Below are 25,365 nucleotides of genomic sequence, written 5' to 3' on the forward strand. Positions count from 1 at the left end.
ACAACAGACTCCTGCAGACTACAGGAACTCCCTTGGTGAAGTCTTCAGGAAAACCAGCATCAACAAAAGAAAAACCCACAAATCACGTATTTCAGATTTGCTACAGGGCGAGCTTGTGTTTCACTTGGCCCTTTGTTTATTGAAGATATACCCATTGTGACCCAAGGCAAATAAGCTAAACTGGTTGCATTAACATATGGGATATGTTGAGGAAATACTCGCCATAAGCAGAGCTCGTTTATCATTTCTGGTTTTAAGAATTATCTTACAAGGCAATGGAACAACAGCTACTGTAATTTAGAAGAAAAGTAATCCAGGATAAGGGGAAAACTCAGTTCTGTTCCCAGCTTTAAAAATGTCTTGCTTTGTGGATGTTCTTAAGGTCTGGGTGTAATTTTCATTCCTCTCTGATTCCAGTCTCTTTGAATGCTCTTTTCTATTTATTTTGCAAGATTATTCTAGCCCTGGCAAATTTCATTATGGCTCCTGAAAACACTGAGAGAGGAATTCCATGATGCCTTATTTCTGCACAAACAGAGCTCTGAAGTTACCATTCTATTTCACTTACAACAGAAAATTCTCTGAGTGGTTATTTTGGGTCCAAAGCTCTTAGAAGTAGGCAGAGACCTTCTTGTCTGCTGGGGCAGAACACTTGGTAGTGTTTCACATCATAGCAAAATGAGAATCTCTCACCGTGCAGAATAACAGTGAAATATTATGAGTGGACTGATAGCTTCTTTCCTACAAGTAAAAATATTTCCTGCATGTAAAAATACAGCAGTTGCAGGAGCATGGCGTGGTTGTGTCCTGGGAGGCTGGTGCAGCAATTCCTAGATGAAACTTCCACTGCTGTCAAGATGTTTTCTGTTCCCTTCAGCTGGGGTTGTCTCTGTTGTGAGAACTGAATGGCAAGGACTTGGGCTCTCAAAATGCATTTGCTCTTACTAGGATTGTGCTGCTTAGTGCAAATCTGATTCAATTTGCCTTTTTTCCCCTGTTTTGCAGCTGAACCAGTGAGGCCAATTGACCCTGCAGCGTGGATCTCTCATACCACAGCCATGACGGGAGCGTACCCCCGTTACGGTATGAGCCCCTCCATGAGCATCACCACATCTACCAGCTCCTCACTAACAAGCTCAATTCCCGATTCGGAAAGTAAGTCACACTGCGGCCAGCACAGGGCAGGCGTCTTCTGCTCGGGGCCAGCAGTGCAGAGCTGTGTGCAAAAACGACCCCAGCCACGAGCACGATGAAAACGACAGCCGTCACAGAACTCTTGAATGCTTTTTTTTTTACATTTGTAATTCCTAAGGGGAGCATAAAGCCTTTTTCGAAAGGTCAGAAGCTAATGCAGTGGTGTTTTGCCAGGGTTTACGTGCAGGGAGAGGTGGCTTCTGATCCCTTTTAAAGTTACAAGTCAGGCCTCCAACTTTACCCCCTCAGAGGAATGTGAGGGCTTCCTCCTTGCATTTGGCTGCTTTTTTAGAAATTGAAATCATTCACTTCAGATGAATGTCACTGGATAACGATGTTAGTGTATCATTTAGGAAGTCTTAAGTGATATTTGCATAGCCTTCTTTTATGCTTTTATACTTTTAGGATTTAATGAACAGAGAAAAAGCAAATGTCCCATGTGAAATTAAGGTTAGAGTTCAGCCTTCTCTCCTGGTTTGTCTATCTGTGGCAGCCTCCAAAATAGTCATACCCATGTAACCAACAAGTAGTCATGACTCCTTATCTTGGAAACTCCTGTTTAAAGAATATAAACTCTTCCTTTCTTTTACTTTTCCTTTGCTTTCTGATATGAATGTGGGATAAAAGGTAGCATTTGGTTTGAAATGCATGGCACCAAGGCAAGGCGAATAGATGAGGATCACACATCTCTGAGAAAACTGTCCACTGAAATCCTAGTTCATATTTAAGTGTATGTGTTAAGTGTTCGTACTTAAAACAGCTTTTAAGCTTTGTTACTTGACAGGAAAGCACTGAGGCACTTTATACCTCAATAATATGTGTTTATTTCCTGTAATATTAATATGGAAGGGTTTATCTAGAGATGCAGCCTTTCTATCAGATTTTTCATCTCTAGTGAGGAAATTTGTTTTGTTTATATATACATGCAAAACTTGAAGTGGCCTTAAACTTCCCAGGAGATTATCTCATTTGTGGAATAAAGCTCATTCAGTATGTGTTCACTGAAAGCCATCTAAATAGTTGTATGTTTATCAAGGAAGGGATACTTGAGTGTTTGTCAGATTTGGAGTCTAAACCAGAAAGACTGATTTTTTCAGTTGGTAAGATTTTTTTCCAGAGAGAAAGGGAGGGTATCATTAAAAAGAACAAAAACCAAACCAAACGAAAAACAACAACCCTTTGAATACTTTAAAGACCAGTGTGGTATGGATGATTAGGGACAGAACCTTTCCTGGACAAAGGCATGGCTGAAGCATGAAAGTTGCATTTGCAGGCCCCAGTTAAGTCCTAACAGAGAACATAGGTGTCTGCCTCTTTTTCTCTTACTCTCTCTGTTATTTTACAAGTGGATTGTTCTTGGGATTATGCCTCACCATGAACTGAAAAGGGGGTTATCCTTTCTGTAGGTGTAGTAGCAGTTCCTCAGTTCCTCTTCAGGCAGTAGGCAGCACCACTGGAGGGAAAATACATCTGCAGTAGAAAGCAAGTGAACCATGTAGATGATGACTGCTTTATCTTGAGATGTGTTTTCAGCCTTACAGGTACTAAAGATTGCTGGAATCAAATGTATCTACTGACTGCTGTCAAACAAGAGCCTGTTACTCTATTTACATTCCTCTTGAAATATTCCTGTATCGTGTGCCTTGGTATATATAGTAATGGGATTGGGAAGTATGGAATGTAGACACCCTCTCAATCATACTTCTAAAATAAAGGTTATTTGGGAGCAGAACCATGTTTCTGGAGACAGCTTCTCATTTCTATGTCAGTGACTTTCCCGAATGCAAGAAATCGGGGAGTACCCCTGAGCTTTATTGCGACCTGTTTAACACTGCTGGCCTCAGTTCAGTCCTGTGAACCCCTCTGAGCACAGCAGGCAACACCTCAGGGCCCTAAGTACAGGGAGCACCTGTCCCCAGAACCTCCTTGCCAGGAAAAACAAAGCTGGGGAAGAAGGGAGGAGGAGAGAAAGAGAGAGAGAAAGAGGCTGTGCATTTACATCTCGGAGAGCCTTGTGCATGATGGGGCTTTCTCACTTCTCAAGTTCTAGTCCAAGATCCTCTATTTCAGTTCCTCTGAGGCTAGAGTCACTGGTATTAGAAGCGAATTTAGTGTCTGTTCTACAGAATCTGGCTGTAGAAGTGGAAGCAGTGAATTAATGGAATCGTCTTAGACAAAGCTGTTTCCTTGTTTTAAGTCCTGTGAATGCCTGCTGTTTTACTCTGTTTATACAGCAAGGCCAGGACTGGGTAATTCTAAATGGATTGAATAACTCCGCTTTTCTTCTGATTAGCATTCCTTTGTTCTCTGTCCTCTGGATCAAAAGTGAAATTCCGATATCTGAAGCATTTGCACAGCCACCATCACGTCAGTGCTAGTCATTAAAGTATCCAAGATTTTGGGGCCATACAAATCACCACCACACAGTAGGAATTACTCGGTTAACTCTTTTCTCAGGCATATTCCTTCAAAAACAGGGATATCCGAGCCAAGGCAGACTGAGTTTTTTCACAGTAATTATTGCCTTAAGAAGCATCTTGTTCTCCAGCAATGTTCTGGCTGATGCAGGAAAATGTTGTCTCACAGTGGTTTGTGAGTGTTGGACTTGGTACGCCGGTCAGGGCAAGCCCTGGTCCTTGTTTGCTCTGCTAAAGATAGAACTTTCCAGCCCCAGTTCTGCTACTGCAGGATCCCTTCCTGCAAAGAAGTGCTGTTCCTTTCCAGGAGATTAACTTCAAGTGCTGCAGTGTTCCTTGAAAGTCCTGCTGTTTTGAATGAAGCCCACTGACGTTGTTGGGAAGTGTTCTGTTTCTCTTCCGTGGACCTTGAAGTCTCAGCCCCAAATCCCTTAAACTATTTCTGCTTAATGGTGTTCAGCCTGAGGTGCTGTGAATTTCCCGGGCCCTTTTGGTTTGGGCAGATGTGTACTTCCTCACTCGAATAAGGATACAAACCAGGGGTGCTGCTGCACGTGGTAGGACTGCATTTTCCTGGAGCATACACCTCTTTTCTTAACAGGATCTACCAATGGGAAAAGATGCCACTTCAAATCAGTAACCAAAGCCCTGAGAGAGAGTTCTGTAGTAGATCTGCCCCCCCTGGAAGGAGTCTGTGCTGTTCCTCTGATTTTCACTGTAGCCAGGCCCACAGTTGACTGACAAAGTTCAGACCAAAGTGGGTACATTTTTAGATGCATCCAAGAAATTTTCACATTTGGACAGCAGCTAGCAGGCTAGAAAATATTGATGAGTATTTGGCTAGTGTTGTTTGTATGCAGTTCACAGGTTTTCAAGAAAAAAAAAAAGATTTATTGCTCCCCACATACTTGAATATTGATTGAATATTGATTTTTTTTTTCCAAATGAACATGTTGCTTTTTGCCACTAACCAAACTAACTTAAAGCAAAAGCAAAATGTTAGCGTTTGTTCACTTGATAAGTATTGAAACTGCATGCATGGATGGCATGGGGTATTTTCATGCATATTAGCAGTGCACGCACTGAAGGAAGCATTTTCAGTTTTCATTGTTTCATGCTTGTACTTGTTATCAATATTTTGACTTGCTGGAAAAGAGCAAACTTGGTTCCCTTGTGCTTTTGAAAGGTGGGTGATACGGGGAGCTGGGAGAAGGGAGGGAAGAAGGGCTCTGGATTCCTGTTGGAGGGTTTGAACTGCAAACACAGAGCACAAAAGCTGGATATGAATTTGCTAGGACCGAGAAGATGGGAGCAGGAAGGCGGGCTGAGTGCTGTATCCAGTGATAACAGGATATCTTACTGTGTATAGAAAGGGTGATGGAATTCCACATGTTTAGCACAAGGCTGGTAAACTCTTAGAGACAGATTCACTCCCCTGAGCTTTCATTATTAGATGCCAGTTTGTCTCCATGTATGGTAGAAAGGAGCTTCTAAAGGAACTAGACTCTCAAGTCTAGTTTTAGTATAAAAATTGCTCAGGAAACTATGAAGCCTCTGGTAAGTCAGCTCTGCCCATAAGAATGTGTGAAATACGAATGGAGCTGTGACAGCTGCTGAGGCACTGGGGAGCAGCATTTTATTTATTTATTTTTAAGTGTTGTTCCAAAAAAAATGCAGGGCAAAGTAATGCTTCTGCTGGGCTAAGGGACTTCGTAGATGACAAGGCTGCCATCATCAGAATCCTGGGAAGTTTTATTTATTTATTTATTTTTTAAAGAAACCTCTAGCCTTATCTTGATGATGGAAGCTTTCTTTTTTAATGTCAGTCCTCCCCAATTGCGCTGATGTCCAGACCTTAAAAAGACAAGTGGAGGCTGATATCCATGCTGAAGACATGGTCATCATCTTTCTCCATGCAGAAGGGCATCATTCCTGACAATTCAGTCTCTGAAACGCTGGTAAAAGCTGTAATTTATGCCATTGATAGGGGTGCATTTGGGAACCTTTGTGGTTTTGCATCTATCTGTTGGTGAAGCTGTATCTTGAAATGTTGCATCCAGGTTGGGAACTGAGAAGTTCTTTTCAAACCGTTCATTTCAAAGAAGCGTGTAACCTTTTTGCTTCTAGAATTAGAAGAATCTCCCTTAACTGTGAAGAGTGACATGGCTACTATTGTCAAGGTTATGCAGCTACCAGACTCAGGCCTTGAAATCCGGGACAGGATGTGGTTAAAAATTACCATCTCCAACGCAGTGATAGGTAAGCAAAAAAAAAAAAAAAAAAAGGCTTTTTAGAAGTCAGATGCAGAAACTATATAACCTTTTTTTTTAAAATCCTGTTATGATCTGGATTTTAATCCTGCTTATGAGTGAATTAGGTAATATGAAGGTTACAATTCAATAAAGATTAACTTGTTTTTGGATGTTCCCGGGTCTCCTCTGCCTTTTTCTCATTTTAGGAGCAGATGTGGTTGACTGGCTTTACACGCATGTGGAAGGCTTCAAAGACCGACGGGAGGCTAGAAAATACGCCAGCAGCATGTTAAAACACGGCTACCTCAGGCACACTGTGAACAAAATCACCTTCTCGGAGCAGTGCTATTATGTCTTTGGAGACCTCTGTGGCAGTAAGTTCACCATCTGTGAAGGGCAAAGCTGCGCGTGTGTTGTCTCTTCTGTGCTCTCAGGGTGCACAGAGGAGTCCTACAGGATCTCACAAGTGAATGTTTCAGAACAAGCCATTATTCAGAAGCTGCATGACAAGTGGTTGATGTTTCCTGCTAGGCCAGCAGTTAGGCCATTTGAAAAATGATGGACTCATCGAATAGCGCGTTGCACTGGGGCTCGAGGAAGCTGGCTTTATTTCTGGTGATGCCAGCCTCCTGCTTGTCAGTCACGCTCAGTTTGTGATCTGCAAAACGGGGATCATTCCTCCCTGACTTACAGAAATGCTACAAAGGTACCTTGGTGCTCAGTGGTGAATATTAATGTCTGTTCCTGCCATGTGTGATATCGTGAGTGAACTCTGGAGACTGAGCCCCTTGTAGGCACCCGAAGTGCTGTGTAAGCCATTAGTAACATTCAGGAATCAGCTGCTAGGGAGGAGCACAGCTTTCACCTTCTGTTTTGTTTTTGTTTTTTTTTTCCAGATATGGCTGCACTGAACCTCAACAATGGTTCCAGCGGAGCCTCGGATCAAGATACCCTCGCTCCACTTCCACATCCTGCTGCTCCCTGGCCGTTAGGCCAAGGATACCCGTATCAGTATCCTCTGCCCCCTCCGTGTTTCCCACCAGCATACCAAGACCCAGGCTTTAGCTATGGTAGTGGCAGTGCAGGGAGCCAGCAAAGTGAAGGTAAGCTGGTTAATCGGGTGTATATTTCTGCGGCTGCCATTATCCCTGACCATTTGCTTGACTTCCTTAGTATCCTTTGTGTTCCAGTCTTGTGGTTCTGTGCGCTACTTGCATGGATTTGGTGTGACTGCACTTAATCGAAAGCGTTTGTGTGTGTGGTGGGGTGGGTTAGCCTTTCAGCTCTGTATTCAAGCTGCCAGCTGTGTTTTAAGTGAGTCAGTGCTGCATCCTCTTTGTAGTTGTGCTGTAGTTCTGGACCCCATGCAAAGTGCCAACTGGGAGCAACCAACCTTAAGGACTCAATCGTCCACCCTGTTAAATTAAAACAAAAATACAAGTTTTGACCCTATTTAGAGGTTGGAGCCACTACCAGCAGTGGGGGCTGCAGCTGCTTGGTATCGCTAGAAATTAGGCCACTGGGTTGCGGATGGAACAGGGATTAGAACCGTAGTGCTCTTGGCTTTTTGTTAAAGCTCAGTATAATCATTCCTTTTGCTTGTGTGAGACAAGTGTCAGGTGGCCAGCCAGCAGGTTTACAGGGCTGAAACACTGCTCACAGGGAGGAGAGTCTATTTTAGAATACATGATAGGGGAAAAAAAGATAATACTGCATGGATTAAAAACCTGACCTCCTCCTTTCCTGCTGTAGGTTCGTTTTGTCATTCATTTTTAAACCTTAGTAAGTAAAAATTACGTATTTTATGGCTGTACAGACAAGGCCCTACTGCTTTCTGCTTTTGTGCTTTTTTTAATCACTTCCAAAGTGAATTTTGCTTTTGGAAATGCTGCCAGTAAAGAAAAGGTGAGGATTCCCTGCATTTTTATGATAAACAACCAGTAAACCTGGATGCATCTTCATCCTGTTTATCACAGCCAGTTAGATTTTGCAAAATTGCACGTAAGGATTTCAGAACAGGAACTTGCTCATCAGATTTTAACACTATGGCTTCTCACCTTACCTCAAAATAAGTGTCTGTGAGGGTGCTCGCAGTGGTATCCAGAGATTTTAGAACTGCAAGCTGATTGTGCTGGAAAGAATGTGGGCATTTGTTTTATTTTGGCAGCTGGTTCTGTGGGTAGCAGGCCATTAGATCTCTGCCCCTGGAATAGGAAAGGTATGGTATTTTATCCATGCAGCACATGTTACTGGCAGAGAGCCTTACAAAAGGCAGCAAGAGTGTTTCACTTTGAAGAGTTCCAACTCTTTCCCTGTTCTTCATTTGGAAACTACACTGCTGTGTTGTTTCTTGTTTTGTAACCGTTATTCCCTTGTTTTGTTCTGAGCAAGCATTAGACTGAAGGATTCATAGAGGAATGGCTGACTCTAGGGGATTGGTAAGCTTCAAACGCCTCCATGATAATAATGACTTCACAGCATGACCATTTAGACTCTTGTGACCCAAATGTTTAGCTGTATTTTTTTCTTTTCTTTTCTTTTGAATTGTCTTGGACGCTCAGCCTGTCTCGATGCACAGTAGCCCAGTAGTGTGACATTAGCATATCAAGCTGCCTGCCCCCTGTGTGACTGTGCTGCAGCAGCCACAGAGAGAATGGCATCAGATAGCTCGCTGTCGGCTGAAATGGGAAAATCCCATCACCGGTCTCTTCACTGCCCTTCATAAAAATAAATGAAGCCTAGCTCCTAATTTATTAGTCTGATGTCATCAGTCTGGATTGGACATATCTGCCAGTGTCCTTCCAGTGCGGGTTTACTCAAAGACATTTGAGCATTGTCCAGATGTTTCAGGCAGGTACAAAGAGCTTTGGGACACAAGATCGCACTGGTCACTCTCAGTGTAGAGTTAGAATTGGGTTTCACGTGTTCTCTCTGTTATGTGCTGAATTCACCTGGTGAATGAGGGTGCTGCTCCAGAGCCCAGAAAATGCCACGTTTCTAAGATGAATGCAGTGCCTTTGCTGATAATTCCAGACAAAAGATGAAGATTTGGGTCAAAGGACAGAATGAGGTGTGTTTTGGGAAGCAGGGGAGGAAGATCTAGCAAAGTTTTCTGTGTTCAAGGTTCTGTTCTAATTTAGGCTGCTGCTTATTTCATCTGACTCTGCTGGTGGTACCCAGGGCTTAGGGTATTTAGAAAGTCACAGGCAGGCTTGCTGCTGGAACAGCACTCATGTGAGGACCGGCTCCTCTGCAAAAGGTCACTGCTGTCACCACAGTGTTTAGGACAAGGTCACATCCTCGGTCAGGTAGGCACTCACTGTGTGGAAGGATAGTGAGAGATCATCGGGTTACAGTCTGAAGAGATGGAAGAAGTAGTAAAGATGGATTTGGTCAAGCTCCAGGTTGTTGCCATGAAATGAAGGCTGAGGCAGCTTGAGTCTCTTGGTTTAGGGGCTGGAGCGATGGCTGGAATTTGTGTCTGGCAGTAACAGAAGGAAGGCTGATGGCAGTGTGTTGGGGCAGTGCTGAGCACGGCTTTTCTAGGCACCTCAAATGCAGATTTTTAAAATTCATTTTAAATTCGCCCTCCAAGACAGGCCAGTCCCTAGCTGCCAAGAAGGTGATGCTAGACTGACTTTAGAATCAAGGACTAGAAGGATTTCTTGATTCTTCTGTGACAGGCTTAAAAGGCATGTCAGGGAGAGAGTGAACCTTAGCATAACCAGAAGATAACAGCTGTGCTGCTGGTTCCCAGACTGTTGTATTAGAGATGTTTTTTCTCTTCTTTCTGTTTGCCTGCCCTAAGCATCAGCTGTGGCAGACAGAAGGTTGTGAACATCTGTAGTTCAGGGTTGGAGCAGGTCTGAATCATTCTGCTTCTCCTGTTTCAGTGGCCCTAGAGACTCAGTGGCTCATCCAGAGTCAAAAGCTGGTCCCGTATTCCATGGGCTGGGGATCCTTGCTGGCAAGAAGGCAGTCTTGCAGTAGGGGCTTTGGCTTAAGTCATTACTCAGTTCCAAAGGGCAGAAACTTAATGAGATATTATGTAGGGTTCTTTGTTCTGTTTTTAAAAGAATGATTAACTTGGGAACATCTCCTGACATCTATCCTACCTCTGATGGTAACAGAGCATGACCTTCAGCTTTCACGTAAAATCAGTTCCACGGTTTAGTGAACTCAGTTTATGTACCAGCAGCAGTCCTCTGGTTTTCTGAGTTGGTTTAGTGGCCTCTGCTGGGAATATCCTGCATGGTACTGATTCGTTCCATAAATAACTGGTTTTGAAGAGCTCTCCAACAACAAAGCACTGTAGTGATGGATTTCAGAAGGATCTGTCTACTGAGACCAACAAAAGGACATCTGGTAGCCTCAGGTGATTTAGCCTTGAGTGAGCATCTGCCCGGTGTGACCATACAGGAGAAGTCAAAAGGAGTTTCCTTTAGAAAAATGTCTGCCAATAGAAGATAGCAAAGGCGCAGACAGTCATAATTAGCTTGAACCTTGTTTGCTTGCGAGTCAGAACCCAAATGCCTGCTCCTTTCTTCCATTTTTGCCGCTGCCCTCTCAGGCAGCGAGGCAGTGGAGCAGGTGCCTTCAGCCCCTAGGTGTAAGCCAGCTGCTGCTTTCACTGTGCGAGCTCTGAAGGTGTCTCCGTGTCCCTGTGCATGGCACAACCTCGTCAGCTTCATTCCACCATTTGTCACCGCGAAATGCCATGAGCCACCGACAGCACGTTCAGGCCTGGTTGTGTCAGCATTGTCGCCATTCCAGCGGTCGTACCCAGATCCTGGGTGCTGTGGGAGGAGCTGGTGCTGGAGCGGGCAGTGAAACGGAGCTAACTCTGCTTTTCTCTCTGTCCTTTCCTCCCCGCCTCGCGGGCTTTAGGAAGCAAAAGCAGCGGCTCGAACCGAAGCAACAGCGAGAACAGCAGGAGAGCTCTTGGCAGGGAGAAGGACCGCAAGTCGGCGGGCAGCGGCAGCGAGTCTGACCACACCGCCCGCAGCGGGGGTGGCGCCAGCGTCGTGCGTCGCGAGCGGCCCGTCAGCCAGCTCAGCCACCGGAGCCACGTCTCCGCCACCCACAGCGAGAGAAGCCACCACAGCCATCATTCGTACGGGCCTCCGGGAGTGCCACCCCTCTACAACCTCCCCAAGCTGGGCTCCAAAGTCTACGGGACGAGCGGCCCCCCCGGAGGGCCCCCGGTGAGAGAACTGAGCTCCGTGCCTCCGGAGCTGACGGGGAGCCGGCAGTCCTTCCAGAAGGCTATGGGCAACCCTTGTGAATTCTTCGTCGACATCATGTGAGAGAGGAAGTGCCTTCAGACTCTGCTCGGGGGAGGGCCGGGGTGGGTTGTTTTGGGGTGCGGGTGGGAAATCTGGTCGTTGCCGAACGCTCACCAGAAGAAACTCGGCTGTCTTGCATGTCACGCCTTCCTGGTTTGCAATTGTGTGTTGCAGAAAAACCGACAAAACAAACAAACAAACAAAAAAAAAAAACAACAAAAAAAAAGAGACAGAAACGATGAACAAAAAAAACCTCCTGGGATTGCTAAATATCAGCAAACTGATGGCATCTTTTTTTTTTTTTTTATCCTTTTATTTTTCTTTCTTCCCCTCTTGTTTTTGATTGTGGTTGGCTGGTGTATATTCACATCTTAATGAGCTTTGGTAACTGTGGCACCTACTTTCAGTGCAATTAGTGTATCTTTTTGGCTGATTCAAGGACTATTATTTCACATAACTCCTGGATTCCCAGTAATGCATAGTAGCACTTTTATTTTCCTCTGCTTTTTGCCCTACAAGGAAAAAGAAAAAAAAGAGATTGTTGGCTGGTATCTGTGATACTGCCTCGTAACGCTGTTTCCTGGATGCATCAGCCAGCGAGCTCAGCAGCCGTGGCACCTGCGAGCGTACAGACAACACGTGCTTGGAAAGGAGCAGGCTCAAACCAGTTCCCAGCAGAAAGCAAAGTTGTGACTACCTTCTTCTACTGATTAGGGAGTACAAATCGATCTTCGTTTTTTTTCTTTAGGTATTATCCTGTCCAGGAAGTGGTGGAGTCTTGCTGCTGTTATGTGTTCCTCGTGCAAAACGTGTAGTGTTATTTCATTTGGTATCACGGTAGTGACTTTGTAGCTGCAGTCTGTTCCTGGGCATTTCCGTCACATCGCCGCTGACAGATGTGTCTGTTCTTTCTGGTTATAACGCGCACTTGCTTCCTGGTTTTACAAGTTGTTCCCACAGAAATAGGATGATTGCTGCTATGCAATTGTTAGTGTAGCTGCAGCTATTCCCTACTGAAGGGAGATTTATCCCGTTCTATCAGAGACAGAGGTAAATCCTGGCTCCCACTGGGACGTGGCTGTTCATCTCGATCACCTCTTTTTCCATTCCTCATTTCTGAGCAGTATCTTCCTCTTTTTTCCCCAGCTTAATCTCTGCTTTGAAATAGAAACCCGGATATACCAAATCCCAACTGCAGTGTGGCACAAAGGAAAATGTTCTAAGCAAAGCTGGGGGCTAGTTGTCAGCAGAGAGGCCAGAGGGTGTTTGGAGAGCAGCTCGTAAATGGTACAATGAGTACATCGTACACCTGACACGGAGTGGGACCTGAGCTAAAACTCCTGCTGGGGAGCTTTAACTTTGCTGCTGTGTATCCCCAAGATTTCATGACTGTGCATTCTTCGCTCTTAGGCTATGGACACTTCGTAAGTGTGTTCAGGAACCTTCTCTGATGTTTAAGAAGCTTTTTAAAAAGTATCTGAATGAGGAGATGGGAAGAGCACACCCACGCTCACTTAGGGGGGCTCATGTAATGGGAAATGGGTGTTAATCTGCAGTCACTCAGTGGCATTTGACCATGGGGCCATGCCTCAGTTAAATCCTTTGTTAGCTACCTGTTTCTGGCAGGCTTTAGGACAGGTGCTTTAAAATCAGTCTTTACTGTATATAAGCATTTTCTTCACTGATAAGAAGCTTTTTGTTATGTTCCATGCTTTATGGGTAGTGTGACTACCCAAGATGAATGTTAAAAGAGAACGTGGCTTTCTCACTAAATACATGTAGTTCATGTTCCTTTGTCACCTTGAAAAATTGCTCTTCAAATGCCATTTTTATATTGTTCATTCTGATAGATTTTTTTGTCACTACTTCTTTTCTTACGACAGCTCTGTGTGTAAACACATCCCTTATACAGAAGTCAAGTAACATTTACAAATGTCTGTGTTAATCAGAGACTTAAGTCTCACTTTCAAAAGGGAGCTAGGCAGTTAGGAAGCTGTGTCACTCAGAGTAGATACCCAAATTACTGGGCTTCTGAACTACCTGAGTGCTTTTGGACTGCTTCATTTCCAAAAATCTCCCCCAAACCCGTATAACATTTCTGACAGTGGTGCTTTCTTCATAATCTATCTGATGGGCTAGTGTAGATTGCAGACTTGGTGATGACTTGTTCAAAAGAATGGCACTACCTGAAGCTTGACTGTGCGAGAGAATCCTTTCCTTTCCTTTCCTTTCCTCCTCCCAGCAACACAGCAAAGACACTAACTAAACAGAGAAAACCATTTTGAAAGATTGACATTGGAAGCAATGAAATAAATCAGGGTAAAAAAAAAATCTGTACTTCTGCTATGTCTCCAGGAGACACTGTGAAGGAGTCTGTGACTTTCCTGACAATCACTAGTGGTTCTACTTTTAAATCAATTTTAACTTTCCTGGTCTCTTATATATTATGATTTTTCTGGCCCGCTTTGTCTTAAGGCAGAACTTGCAGGGCCAGAGGAAAAGACTCTCATTGTAATAAGATAATTCCAAAAGGGATAAAAACGGGGGGCTGAGCTTTTGCCCATGGAAGAAACATGTTTAATTTCCTCATGTTTTTTCAAGAGTTGCAGTTTACACACTCGCTGTGTTGTTTTTTTTTTTTTTTTGTCTTGTTGTTGTGCTGTTTGCAGAAACTGTTCTGTGTCTTGCTGGTCTTGGCTGCGCTGTTGAACTGCCCGTGTTAAATACTTCTGTGTTTGTGGGTAACTCTGGAACGAGGCTGACAGTCCGGAACATAGGTGTGGGGAAGCATTCGTCTGCTGAGGAAACGAGGCTGCTAAATCCGCCTGAGTTAGCTTCACCCGAGCCCAGGCATCCATTTCAGGCAAATAGGAATTGCTCCGAGCGTACTGCCAGGTCTGCGAGTTGCTTGATGCTGCAGAGTGTAGAGCCTGCTATTGACAGAGCGGTAGGAGAATGTAAATGACCATGTTGTGAACAGTGCAATACATAGTGGCCACTGCGTGGAAAAAAAAATAAAAAAAAAAATCTTAAGTGTGTCCCCCCGTAGCGTACAGTAGAGGGGCTGGCTTGACTTCATGGAAAGTTGGGCCTGAACCATTGCTAGCACTTAATTTTCACAAGTGAATGAAGACGGAAGATGTCCCGAATCCCACCCTTGGCTTTTGCTGCATGTGCATTTCTCTTTGTAATAGCGGGGGGCTGGGGCTGAACTGTGCAAGTTTCTCCTGCTGGGTACAATACAACGTGCAGAAACAAGTGCTGCTGGTGCCGAGGAAGCTACTTGCAGTAGGAAGTACTGTGCCAGGTGGAGGAAATTGTGGAGGCTGCAGTCCCACGGAACTGTCTTTTTCTCTTATCAGGGCCTGAAATTTGTCTCTGATTTTAATTGTCAAGTAACTGGCACTGACTGGGCTCTAGAATGTATGGCCTGCCCTTCCAGCTACACTGAGAAGCAGTGGGTTTGTTACACGGGGCACTGAGACAACCTCCCGACAGGAGCCTTAAATAGCTGACATTTTTCTGATTCTGCAAATGAGACCTTCAGCATCTGCCCGTGCCCTGCAGCTGGGCTTAATGTTCACGCATACCTGCCGGCGGCTTTTAGCAAGGACTGCCAGGTATGTTTGGAAGATCGGAGAAAACTTTGAGCAAATAGTTTGGGATGACGTCTCCTGTCCAAAGGAGGTAGTATCTGTGGGGGCGATGTACCCACCCGATGTATTAACTCCGAGGAGTAAGGGTTTTTTGGCAAATAGTCTTAAAAGCACTGCTATTGTCTTTTACCTCCCGTTAATAAATTTCCTTTTCAAAGGTAACAGTCCCCTTGACACTTTATCCAAAGGTATATTGGATGGCAAGCAATGATGCACAGACATTGACTTTTGATATTATTTTTGTTCTGTTCAAATGGGCAGTCCCATCGTGAGACTTGACAGCTCATGAGTTGATGTAATTGTTTTTGTTTTGCATTTAACTGGATTGTAATAAGATTGACTTAAAATTATTAATTCTAATCAGTGATTAGAAATACATGTAAAGAATTTTATGTACAGTAGAGGAACAAAGTTACATGATTTTAAATAATGAAAACCCAGACTATCACCTATTCTAGAATTGGTTCTACTCAAAGAGTGACCTCTTACTAGCATGGACTGCACTGTTCCTGTTAAATGTCTATTGCATAATTGAATTCTTTTTTGTAGATATTGTATTAAAACCCAAGTGTCTGTATAGTTAATATATAGCTGCTTATGTGTAAATGCTATTTTAAACACTAAAAAGCTTTTAATTTTATGTGATAACTGCAGTGTATGTCTTCAGTTCTTTGCACTACTTTAATTCAAGAATGAATTACTGGTTCAATCTTACTCTTTTGTTTTTTCTTTCCCCTGCCCTCACTGAAGTTTCGTCCTCTCTGCAAAAGGTTGCTCAGGAGCTAATGATAGGGAGCAGGATTCTGTGTTTTGATGGTGCTTCAGAAGTGCTGACAGTTCAGGGTATGACGGGAGCCCTGTAAATGTTCACAGCTAAACTGGGTCACAGCCGATTGAAATGCAGAGGTCTTACTTCTAATGACATCCGACTGGAAATACAAGACCCTGCCATTCATCAGAGGTGCTGTAGCTTTGAGGTAATGACTAATACATCAGTGCAAAAATAATGCTCACTTCATTAATTCCCCCTCCTCTTAATTACCGGGCTTTTCCCTCTCTCAGTTTGGCAGGACTAGGTATGCAGGAAAGGCTGCAGAAAGTTTGTGGAAGTAAAAGCTGGAACAAGTTTTTCTGCCTGCAAACCCAGGAGAGGAATCTGCTGGTAGATCCCAGCAGTGTATTCAGCTGGTTCATGGGACTATTCCCCTTCTTCTGGACTCTGCACGCAAACTGCAGCAGACACAAGCTAGGATCGTTAGGACACCTCTTGCAGACTAACTGGTAAAGCTGAAACTGTGGTGTATTTACAGCATAAGGACACTCAGCCTCCCTGTAAGGTCAGAGGGATTCACGTACAAAGAGCCACCACAGCTTGATGCGAGGCAGATTCCCTCTCGTTAGCTGGTAGAGATCCAGCTGATGGAGAAGATACAAAGAAGGAGACACCTATTACAAATGGCACAATTCTGTAATAGAGATATATAAGAGCCTATGAAATGATCTTGCAGAATTTCCCATATTCTCATTTCCAAGCCATGTTTGTTTGCATAGGACATCAAATGATCTAGCCAGCATTTTCCCAGTTAGATAAATGTTAAATGATCAGAATTTGCACATGTGCTTGCAGCCTGTTACTGCAGGAGCCTGATGGACTCCAGCTGACCTAGTCTGAATTGTCTGCAGGTGACTGGCACTGGCTGAACACTTTAATCAGGTACTTTTCCCTCTTCTTCCCACTCCCCTCAAAAAAACAAAAAGAAAAATCAGGCTATTGTGGCTCTGGCTCTGTTGCCAGAAAGAGAAGTGGTAAAGGTAAATCGGTTTTTTCCTTCTTTATCTTTGGAATGGCGATCAAAAGTTACTGCTGCTCTGCTACAAAAAAATCGCAGCACTGAAGTGAGGAATGCTGCTGCGATCCTCAGGTGCTACAAGATGCTTACGAAGACTTGCTGTGGTCTCCAGACACAAGGACTTCCAGTCTCCAGGTCAGATTTTTACTGTCTTTAATAATGCTGAGGAATGGTTTCGTGCAATGTTTGACGTTTTTCAGGTATACCAGGAAAATTTTTTGTGCAGGTAGCCACAGAAATGCAGGACAGCTAGGTTTGCAATGCACCCATTTATTTTTTTTTTAAAGACTGAAAATATTCTCTGGTTTAGATTCATTTGATTCTTTAATTGAGCTGAATTGATGAGTTAACTTCTAATAAGACTTAATGGATAGGTGGAAAAGCTTTATGTCTAAAATGGGGAGTAAAAGAGCAGTGTAGTTGCTTGTCAAAGTAGATGGGGGAAAAAATCCTAGAGAAATTTTACTCTCCTGTTTGGTAATAATATCAATTAATGATAAATTTGTTCTGTTTTCAGTTCTCGTGGTTCGCCACCTCTACACTGATGCAATTTATTGCAAATGAATGTAGAATAAAGGTTGTTTAAAGAATACAAAACCCCACCACATACAGACTTTACTAAAATCCTGGGTTTTACTTTGAAAAAGCACTTTTACTTTGAAAAGCACAAACTAGAATAGTTGCTTAACTTCAGTAACATGAAATCAGCTTTTTAACAATTGCATTAGAGTCCAGTTGCAATTTTGCCAGGTTTATGAACAGGTAGGTATGGTAGCATTGGTTAAAGATGTTAGATGGAGTTGTATCCTTTGCTTTTGAATTGAAGTAGAGATGCTATGATATGGCACAGCAGAATATCAATGTCTCTACTGCATTGCATTAAAACTTTAGGGAAAATAGCACCAGAGTGAGAGCTGCCACTTTTCTTGACTTTTCGGAGAAAGAGACTGAGTGGGTAATATTTAATAATTATTGGCTCACAGGGGATATTGCAGGATATCTATCTAACCACCTCAAAATAAGAGGAGAGGTAAAACATAGCAGGCACGCTGAGGAGAGGGCAGGCCTTCTTGTCAGCTGTGTCAGGGTCTGCAGTTCTAAGCTGCTTGTCTGGAGACTTCAGCGTTTGTGGTGATCCCTGAAGCTGCCGAGTCAGCTCTGTCACGCCGAAGGTGCTGCAGTGTTGATTTTGCAATGCCTTGGAGCTGGCAGGGTGGACCTGTAGGCCAGGGGAGTTTGCACACCTACAAGAACAGACAGGAATAACACCTGCATGTGAACCAGTCCTACTGGCCTGTAAAAGAAGGTTTCGGTACAAACGTATTCTCCTAGCAGGAGGAAGGTGAGGCTTTATGCAATTTCCCTGTATTATGAAGTTCTTTATACCCTGTGCATGGAGCAGGAGGTCTAAAAAAGCTCCCTATTATGTGATACTGGCAGATCCTTCATCTATTTCTTGTCTTGTGCCCAGGCACTTACGTTGTCTGCAGCTTTGGCACTTGTGTATTTCTGAGGAGCGAGAGAAGGGAAGTGAGGGGCGAGTCCTGCTGCCTCGAGCCTCTGCTCTCACAGGTTTCATTTTCTGGCATGCACACATTTCTGCAACACCTGCATGCCCTGCTTCTGCATTATCTGCACCCTTTTACCACAAGGTTTTGGCCTTCTGTATTTTCAGTGTATTTACAGCAAACTCGAAAGCTATCTTACACTTCCCATCACAGGAGACAAACCAGCCCCCGTACTAGGACCAGCGCAGAGCAGTTTTTCCTTTAGAAGTATTTATTTGTCATGTAAAACTATCATTACTACCTGTTCTGGTAAATTTGATGCTGAATGGGGTAAGCTGCTAGCCTTTCTGGATATGAGAATTCTCCTGCTGTCCAGTGAACTGGGGATGTGCTACATATATGAGCAGAAGTTAGAGATATTTCTTACTACTCCAAGTGTTTGACTGACTTTGTCCCCTTTGCAGAATGTCCCCGTGGGTAAGAAATGTTTCTCCCTGGTGATGTGTGTTTTTTGAGATAGGAGGACCTTTTTGCTATGATTTTGGATACTGTGATTTGCACTCCAGTGTGTCTTGTCCTCATTTCCATGTTCTTTGCAAACACATTAATGCCATGCAAATGAGTGAATTGGTATTTGAATAGGTAATATACTTTCCATATCACACGTACAGCTGCTCTTACGTCTCAGAATGGTTTCTACAGATTTTGTGACAAAGTCAAGAAAATTCCAAAAGATTTTTTTTTTCCACGGTAAACATTACTTAACAGAAATTTAAACGTTTATTTTGGAAGGTTTAGCTTTTTGTTTCACAACGACATTAAGATGACTCGTACAATATGAAATTTAAACAGAACCATCTTGTTGAAATATAGACAGCTCCTGTTGAGGCTACAGTGGGTGTCTGGTTTATTGTCTGGTCATTGGGAGTCTCCCTCAGTCTCCTCTTTGATGGAATTCTGGAAATAATTCACGGTATTCAAGTCAGGCTTGAGCAAGATGATGTAGCACTTAGGGATGTAGTAGGTCCCCAGGATACCCAGGGTGAGCATCAGGATGGTGCTGATCTGTGTAACAGCCCTGAGAACTGTCTTCAGGGTGGCAAAAATAGCGACGAAGAAGATCCAGATGATGAAGTAGATGAGGAAGGCAAACGTGATCCCCCTGGCGACGTTGTACTTCTTACTAGGAGTATCCACCATGAAGGTGCAGAGGAAGCAGACGATGGCCAGGCAGCTGTTGTAGCCGTGCATCAAGGCAAAGGCCAGCCAGGACCTGGTGTCACACACCAGCAGAACCTCGCTGCGCAGCGACTTGTAGTCGGACCGCAGGCCGTCAGGGCCCAGGTGGAGGTAGGAGAAACAGAACAAGCACTCGGTGAGGAGGCACAAGGCGACGACGAGCCAGGCCCTCCTCTGCGTCACCCAGGGCAAGAAGGTGGGGGCCCAGCGAGGGAACTCGGTCAGGAGGGTGATCTCGAGGGACTTGGTGAGGAAGGTGGAGAAGCAGGCGTTGAGGCACAGGGCGTAGACAACCTGCTGCGTCGTACAGAGCCTGTCGCTGGGCTTCCCGATGTAGAGGCAGGAGCTGAGGCACAGCAGCGCGAGCGCGGACAAGGCGAGGAGGTTCCGATCACCTCCAGAAGCCTGCACGACGGGCGTCTCGAGGTTCTTAAAAAAGAGCACCGCTGTCAGGCACGTCAGGCATAAGGTGATGGACGTCAGTGTCAGCAAGGCGACGGTGAGCGGCTCGTTCCAGAAGAGGTACCTCTCGCTGCGGTCGTAACACTGCGTGCTCCGCACGGGGGACCACTGATGCTCCAGGCAGGGGGTGCAGGTGGAGCTGTCTGCAAAGTGGCAGTGAGGAGGTGATGGCCGTGCAGGCAGTCCGGGAGGAAGGCTCAGCTATGCCTACTTCCCCCCTTCCCAAGTGGATCAGATCTCCAAAGCTTGTGATTTTTTCCATCTCCTTTTCTCTCTACTTCCCCACCCTCCCCACGAAAGGATCCACGTATTTCTTGTCTTTGTTTCCTTTCCCCAAGAAGGATCACCGCCTTCCAAAAGACCCCAGAATTTCATCATGTGCTTCTCTACTGGCTAAGACCCCAGAATTTCATCATACCCTTCTCTCCTATACCTCTGAGATAAAACATACACTTCCTTACATATTCTCTTTGGGATCAACAGGGGAAGGTCCCACACAGAAGGGAGACACAAATTGTGCCCTGGCACTGCTTTGTGGAGGAGGAGCCCACAACTGGCCCTGTTGAGCTCTGTGAGCCTGTGTGACCTCAAGTGGTAGGAAGACATAATACAGGTAAAGCCAGAGGGCCGTTCACAGACCTCACCTTTAGAGCTGCAGAAGGTGTTTTCTGGACAGTCTCTGCAGTCGTAGCAGCAGAGGTGGAACCCTTTTATTTGTCTGATTTGTCCTGGTTTACACTCTCTAAAGCACTCCGATGTAGGCTCCTAAACAAAAGGGTAAATAAGTGTCAGCCAGGCACCTTGAGAAGTACAACATCACCAAACAAATTGAAAGACTTTGGCTCTGCTTTGCTGGTGTCAGATCTGTGTTTGAGCCCTAACTGGTGCTGGGAAAACCTTTTTCTAGTTTGGCATAGTGGAGATAGATTACACGTTTGCAGGGAAGCAAGAGTAGCATGAGGGCTAGGAGCTCCTAGTTAACAGTTCTGATGAAGTGGGAAAAAAAAAAAAGTTTATTTAATCTTGTTATTGTTTGTGCTTTTGCCCACTCTCTTTACCTTTTGATCTGCAGTGTGAAAATGGATCTGGGACTTGTTGACGTACAAGGACTTTTCATAGTCTCCCACAGGCAGATGTGTAAAGGTGCCATTTTTCCAGTCCCATAATATAAGCTTGTAGCCAGTGTTTGTGCCGTGGGATTCATCAAACCTGAAACTCTGGCCATTTACTGTGAACGTGAAGGTATTCATGAAGTGCAGCAGCTGAGGAGAAAATGAAAAATGATAATAGATACCAGCACAGCTGATACTTTTGCTTGGAGTATGATAATGCAGGAACCTAATTGCTGGCTGGTATCGTTGTCCCTTACAGGGGCTGAGATCACAGCTATCAGCCTTCTGGTGAATGTTCCCCCCCTCTCTGGCTGTGTGCAGCTCTGATGGCATAAACTGGATGAAAAGCTGGATGAAAAATTGCTCCTCGTCCCCCTGACCCTCACTCACCTGCCACGACCTGATGGTTGCTTTGGGACACCCTTGGTGGGTGCAGCCCAGGGCCCGGTGCAGCGCGTGGGCCACACTGTGCACTGCAACGTGCACTGGTTGGATTTGGGAACGGCTCAGTATGGGCGAGATGTCGTGCAGAGAGATGTGGTCGCACTGGTTGCAGGCCGTGCCCAGCCCACCAGAGGCCATGCGGTGGTAGGATTCCATGGACTCCTGGCAAAATTCATCCTGCTGGACTGAGGTAAAGAGGTCGGCAACGTATTCCTGGAAGCCAGGGACTGGGCTTGCTTTCATAATGAAGCCTAAAACCGTTCCGATGCTCTGGATGTTTGAGGTGGAGGAAGCTATGTCAGACAACAGCCAGGCTTCCGTGCCAATCCAGACTTTTTTGCTTAGTCCCATGCTGATGCTTTGTTCCAGCAAGGCCTGTGCTGGCTGCGTGTAGGCAAAAAGGACAATGATGTTGACTTTGGTCTTGTTAATGAGCTCAATTGTCTCTTTCAGTTGGATTTTAGCCTTGGGGTCTGTGAGGTCTGTGGGAATTAGCCCCTCGTAAGCGACGCAGATGCTGTAATTTCCAACGATGCGCAAGAAGAGCTCCTGGGCTCCTCGGCCATATTCATCGTCGCTTCCAATGGTGGCAATCCAGTTCCATCCAAACTTGTTGAGCAGCAGGACCACGGCTTCCACCAGCTTCTTGTCACTGGGAACAGTTCGGTAAAACGAGGGGTACAGCTCCTTGTTGCTGAGCTTCTCGCTGCTGGCCCCGTAGCTGACCTGCAGGTTGGAGGATCAGACAACATGAAGCAAAGAGGAAAGCTGAGGAAAGCGTTCCCAGTCCAGATCACTCTTCCCCCTTGCTCGTTCAGTCTCAGTACTCCAGATTTTCAAGAAAGGTGGGTCAGGATCGTGGGAAGGAAGAACTCACCTGAAGGGATGGGTCCATTGTGGCTGAATTTCCCAAGAGATCTCTAAACTGGCCCTGTCGCCTGCCTCTGGTAGTGCTGTCATGCAGGGCTGTCCCCTTCCACTGCCCTTTGTGTCCATCCTCACAGCACCCTTGTCTTTAATGATAACGGTAATTAGCTACTTCCAACGAAAAGTGACCTCACTAGGATTCAGCAATACCTTAACTCAGGGCTAATTTTACCTGCCTGCTAGAGCTCTTTGTTGTGGTAGCTGAGTACTCACAGCCACAGATGTATTTTCCAGAGATCCTCCCAATTTACACTGGGAGCTCTGCTAATTATAATTTTACCTGGATCACAGAGCAGTGAGAGTTACCCCTCTCTTCTCTGGGAAGTGAGACACTGAAGTGTGTGCCAGGCAGGCAGTTTATTGACCTACCCAAGATCTCACAGGAAATCTATGGCAAAGGCTCCAATCTGCACTTTTAATGGCCCAGGTTCAAAGGCAGACACTGTTGTTGGATTAGACGATTTCTGAAGGTACCTTCCGAATGAACTATTGTATTCTATTCAATCCCTTCCCCGCCAAAAAGAAGAATTCTTGTTTTTACAGTCTCTTTACCTGTGGGATCAAGAAAAAGCTGAATAGCTTGGCCGTCACCAGGCAGAGATCTGACTTATGTGGTCCAATGACAGCAGTCACGCGAGGCTGGTAGTTGGTGTAGTTGCACACTACTCCGATGCCTGTAGTGCCGTTTCGGGTCAGAAATAGCAAGCTGGGCTGTAAGGCTGCCAGGGGCTCAAAGCAGGTGTCATAAATGTCATAGCCCAGCTTTACTCCCGGCAGAAGTGACGTGGAGTTGTTGATCTGATCAATAGCAAACTTCATCCCGAGGGCCCATATTAGTCCATCTACAAATAACCTGCAAGAAGAGGAGACAGGGAATTACACGATCCACCAGTGCTGTTGTCATGGTGGTCAGCTTGTTCCACATTCTCTGACATTTTAGCATCCTGTCCGTAGCGTCGGCTCCATCTGAAGTTCGTCTGCATCAAGACAACATATGAACTTTTTCCATTTCAAAATCAGAAATGGCACAGTGATGGCACAGCACACCTTAGAGCTACTCTTTGGTTCCATCTCGTCCCTGATGTTAGCCTGCAAGACCATCAAGTGCTATCCAAAGGACTACTTCTTCCTCTCCCCAGCCCAAGTGACCAAATTTAACACGTACTAATGAAGCTAACGTTCCTCTTACCTTTCACACACAACTAATGTGGGCTCTGATCGTGCCGTCAGGTTTATGGTGTCCATTCCAAAAGGGAACAAGCCTCCTATGATATAATCGCCAGGCCTTCTGAACTGAGTTGAGAGGCATGTGGGTTTGAGAGCTACCGCGTAACCGAAGCTCAAGCCCAGAAGCAGGTAAGGGACCATTATTTGGCTATTTTGGAGAAAATGTTTCATGGAAGTGATAAAATGTGGGAGAGGGAATAGGGGCAGGGGATCCAGTCTCAGTAGGTCCTGGGAAATCATTTTAAATAGAACCCCAAGAGATGAAAATCACATGGAGAAATTTGCTTAGCAAACTGCGTTAGATGTGTAACTCTATGCTCAGTGGGCAGTAGTCAAATAGGCAGCAGTACCCAATGCGTGTCCTTGGTTGCAAACCGCTGGCCTAATCCTGCTTTCCTTTACTCAGTGCAGGTCCTGTGTGATGCTAGAAAAACAGGAGATATTTTCCCTTCCTCCCCCTCTTCTCATTTTTGTCAGAAGACTGCTCCCTACAATGAGAACGTTTATTTAAAACACAGACTATCTGCATGCGCTGTTGTGCATTCTCCCATCCACCTCATCCCTTTTGACAGTATGGATTGACTGAGATCAGTAGAAGTGAAATAGCAGCATCAGAACTTAAAACAATTATTGCTAGAAAGACAAGGAAGACATTAAATGCTGCTGTTAAATGCAGCTGCTTCTCCGGGGATCTACCAGGAGCTTCTCCCCAGTTACAAATGCTCTTTCCTGTTCTGGACTGTTCATTCTCGCTAGGACTTGCTATCCCTCTACAGTGCTTCAAGTTCCTGCTGTGGTACAAATTTTATTCTCCACTTTCCTAATTCTTATTTGAGCCTTTTAATCCAATAATTCCTCCCAGCAAGTGACACATGCTTTAACCCTCAATGGTTTTCAATTCACGGTGGGAAAGCAAGCTCTGTCTTACTTAGACTCTCTTCCCAACTTTGAAGTGCCCTGCACTGAAAGAATGTCACATAGTTTATTTTTAAATTAACTTCAGAATGATAGGTTGAGTCGCCTGAGCTGTAGGGTAGTGGTAAGTGTCTTACACAACAGTAATTTATATATATATATTTAAATTCAAGGTCACCTCATCATGGAAATTCCCAAATCTTTCTCAGGACACCACAAGAACTTAACAGGTGTGAACCATTCCTCGGCTGCCACTTCAGTGAGCTATTACTCACAGCTACCCTGCTATTTTCAGAACATATTTTCAGAAAATAGCAGGATATATATAGCAAAATGTTGTTGGCCAATCTAATTTTTTCTCACACTGAGCTGTGACGTTAACCTCAGGTTGCTGATGTAGGTACCAGTTCCCTAGCATGGTAATTTAAGTTGGTTCATTGTTTGCATTTTTTCTGTCAAGTGTGAATTTTAGAAAGCAGGATAGTTCCGAATTGAAAAGTTCAATTGAATTGAAAGTTTGGGTCACTGCATTTTGATAATTTATTTGTGCTGTATCACAGAAGCTGCTTATACCACCAGTGGTACTACTTTTGCTACAAGGCTAGGATTTTTTTCATGTATCTTGGAGAAGCAGGCACATTATCAAAAGCTAAGTATATGTACGCAGGTTTTGAGCAAATGACAGTTGTAGATACCTGTGTCTACGCTACATAGTTTGTATCGACGTTTTTGTTTGTTGTTTTTTTTTTTTTTAAGGATACCTTACAGGTTTCCCTAACTTCTTAATGGAGTATTTAGGTGTTAGCTTTAATTATAAAACTTCATTTAAACAGTTTAAAATAGCAATTCAACTGCATGGAGTGAAAAAAACAGGTTG

General features: G+C 44.6%; 2 protein-coding genes across 3 annotated transcripts in view; one reads left to right on the forward strand and one right to left on the reverse strand.

The window, feature by feature from the left end:
* DVL1 (dishevelled segment polarity protein 1) overlaps positions 1 to 11,189 on the forward strand; it is a 72,040-nt gene extending 60,851 nt beyond the window's left edge. The window contains exons 11-15 of one of the 2 annotated variants that reach the window (XM_084300050.1): positions 1,006 to 1,155; positions 5,739 to 5,870; positions 6,070 to 6,237; positions 6,760 to 6,966; positions 10,751 to 11,189. In XM_084300050.1, coding sequence (XP_084156176.1) covers positions 1,006 to 1,155; positions 5,739 to 5,870; positions 6,070 to 6,237; positions 6,760 to 6,966; positions 10,751 to 11,169 — 1,076 coding nt within the window. In that variant the 3' untranslated portion in view covers positions 11,170 to 11,189. The remainder of the gene's footprint in view (positions 1 to 1,005; positions 1,156 to 5,738; positions 5,871 to 6,069; positions 6,238 to 6,759; positions 6,967 to 10,750) is intronic. The other variant, XM_084300051.1, reaches the window with a different exon arrangement.
* A 7,891-nt stretch (positions 11,190 to 19,080) lies between these two features.
* TAS1R3 (taste 1 receptor member 3) lies at positions 19,081 to 23,714 on the reverse strand (the record flags this gene model as incomplete). The annotated part of the gene is made up of 6 exons (XM_084300236.1): positions 19,081 to 20,006; positions 20,508 to 20,628; positions 20,922 to 21,125; positions 21,366 to 22,145; positions 22,899 to 23,199; positions 23,536 to 23,714. 6 exons carry the CDS (start codon positions 23,712 to 23,714, stop codon positions 19,081 to 19,083), a joined length of 2,511 nt encoding a protein of 836 aa, XP_084156362.1.
* Between the last annotated feature and the right edge of the window lie 1,651 nt (positions 23,715 to 25,365).

The sequence above is a fragment of the Netta rufina genome, assembly GCF_964035555.1.
Source record: "Netta rufina genome assembly, chromosome: 22".
In the NCBI taxonomy this organism is placed as follows: domain Eukaryota; kingdom Metazoa; phylum Chordata; class Aves; order Anseriformes; family Anatidae; genus Netta; species Netta rufina.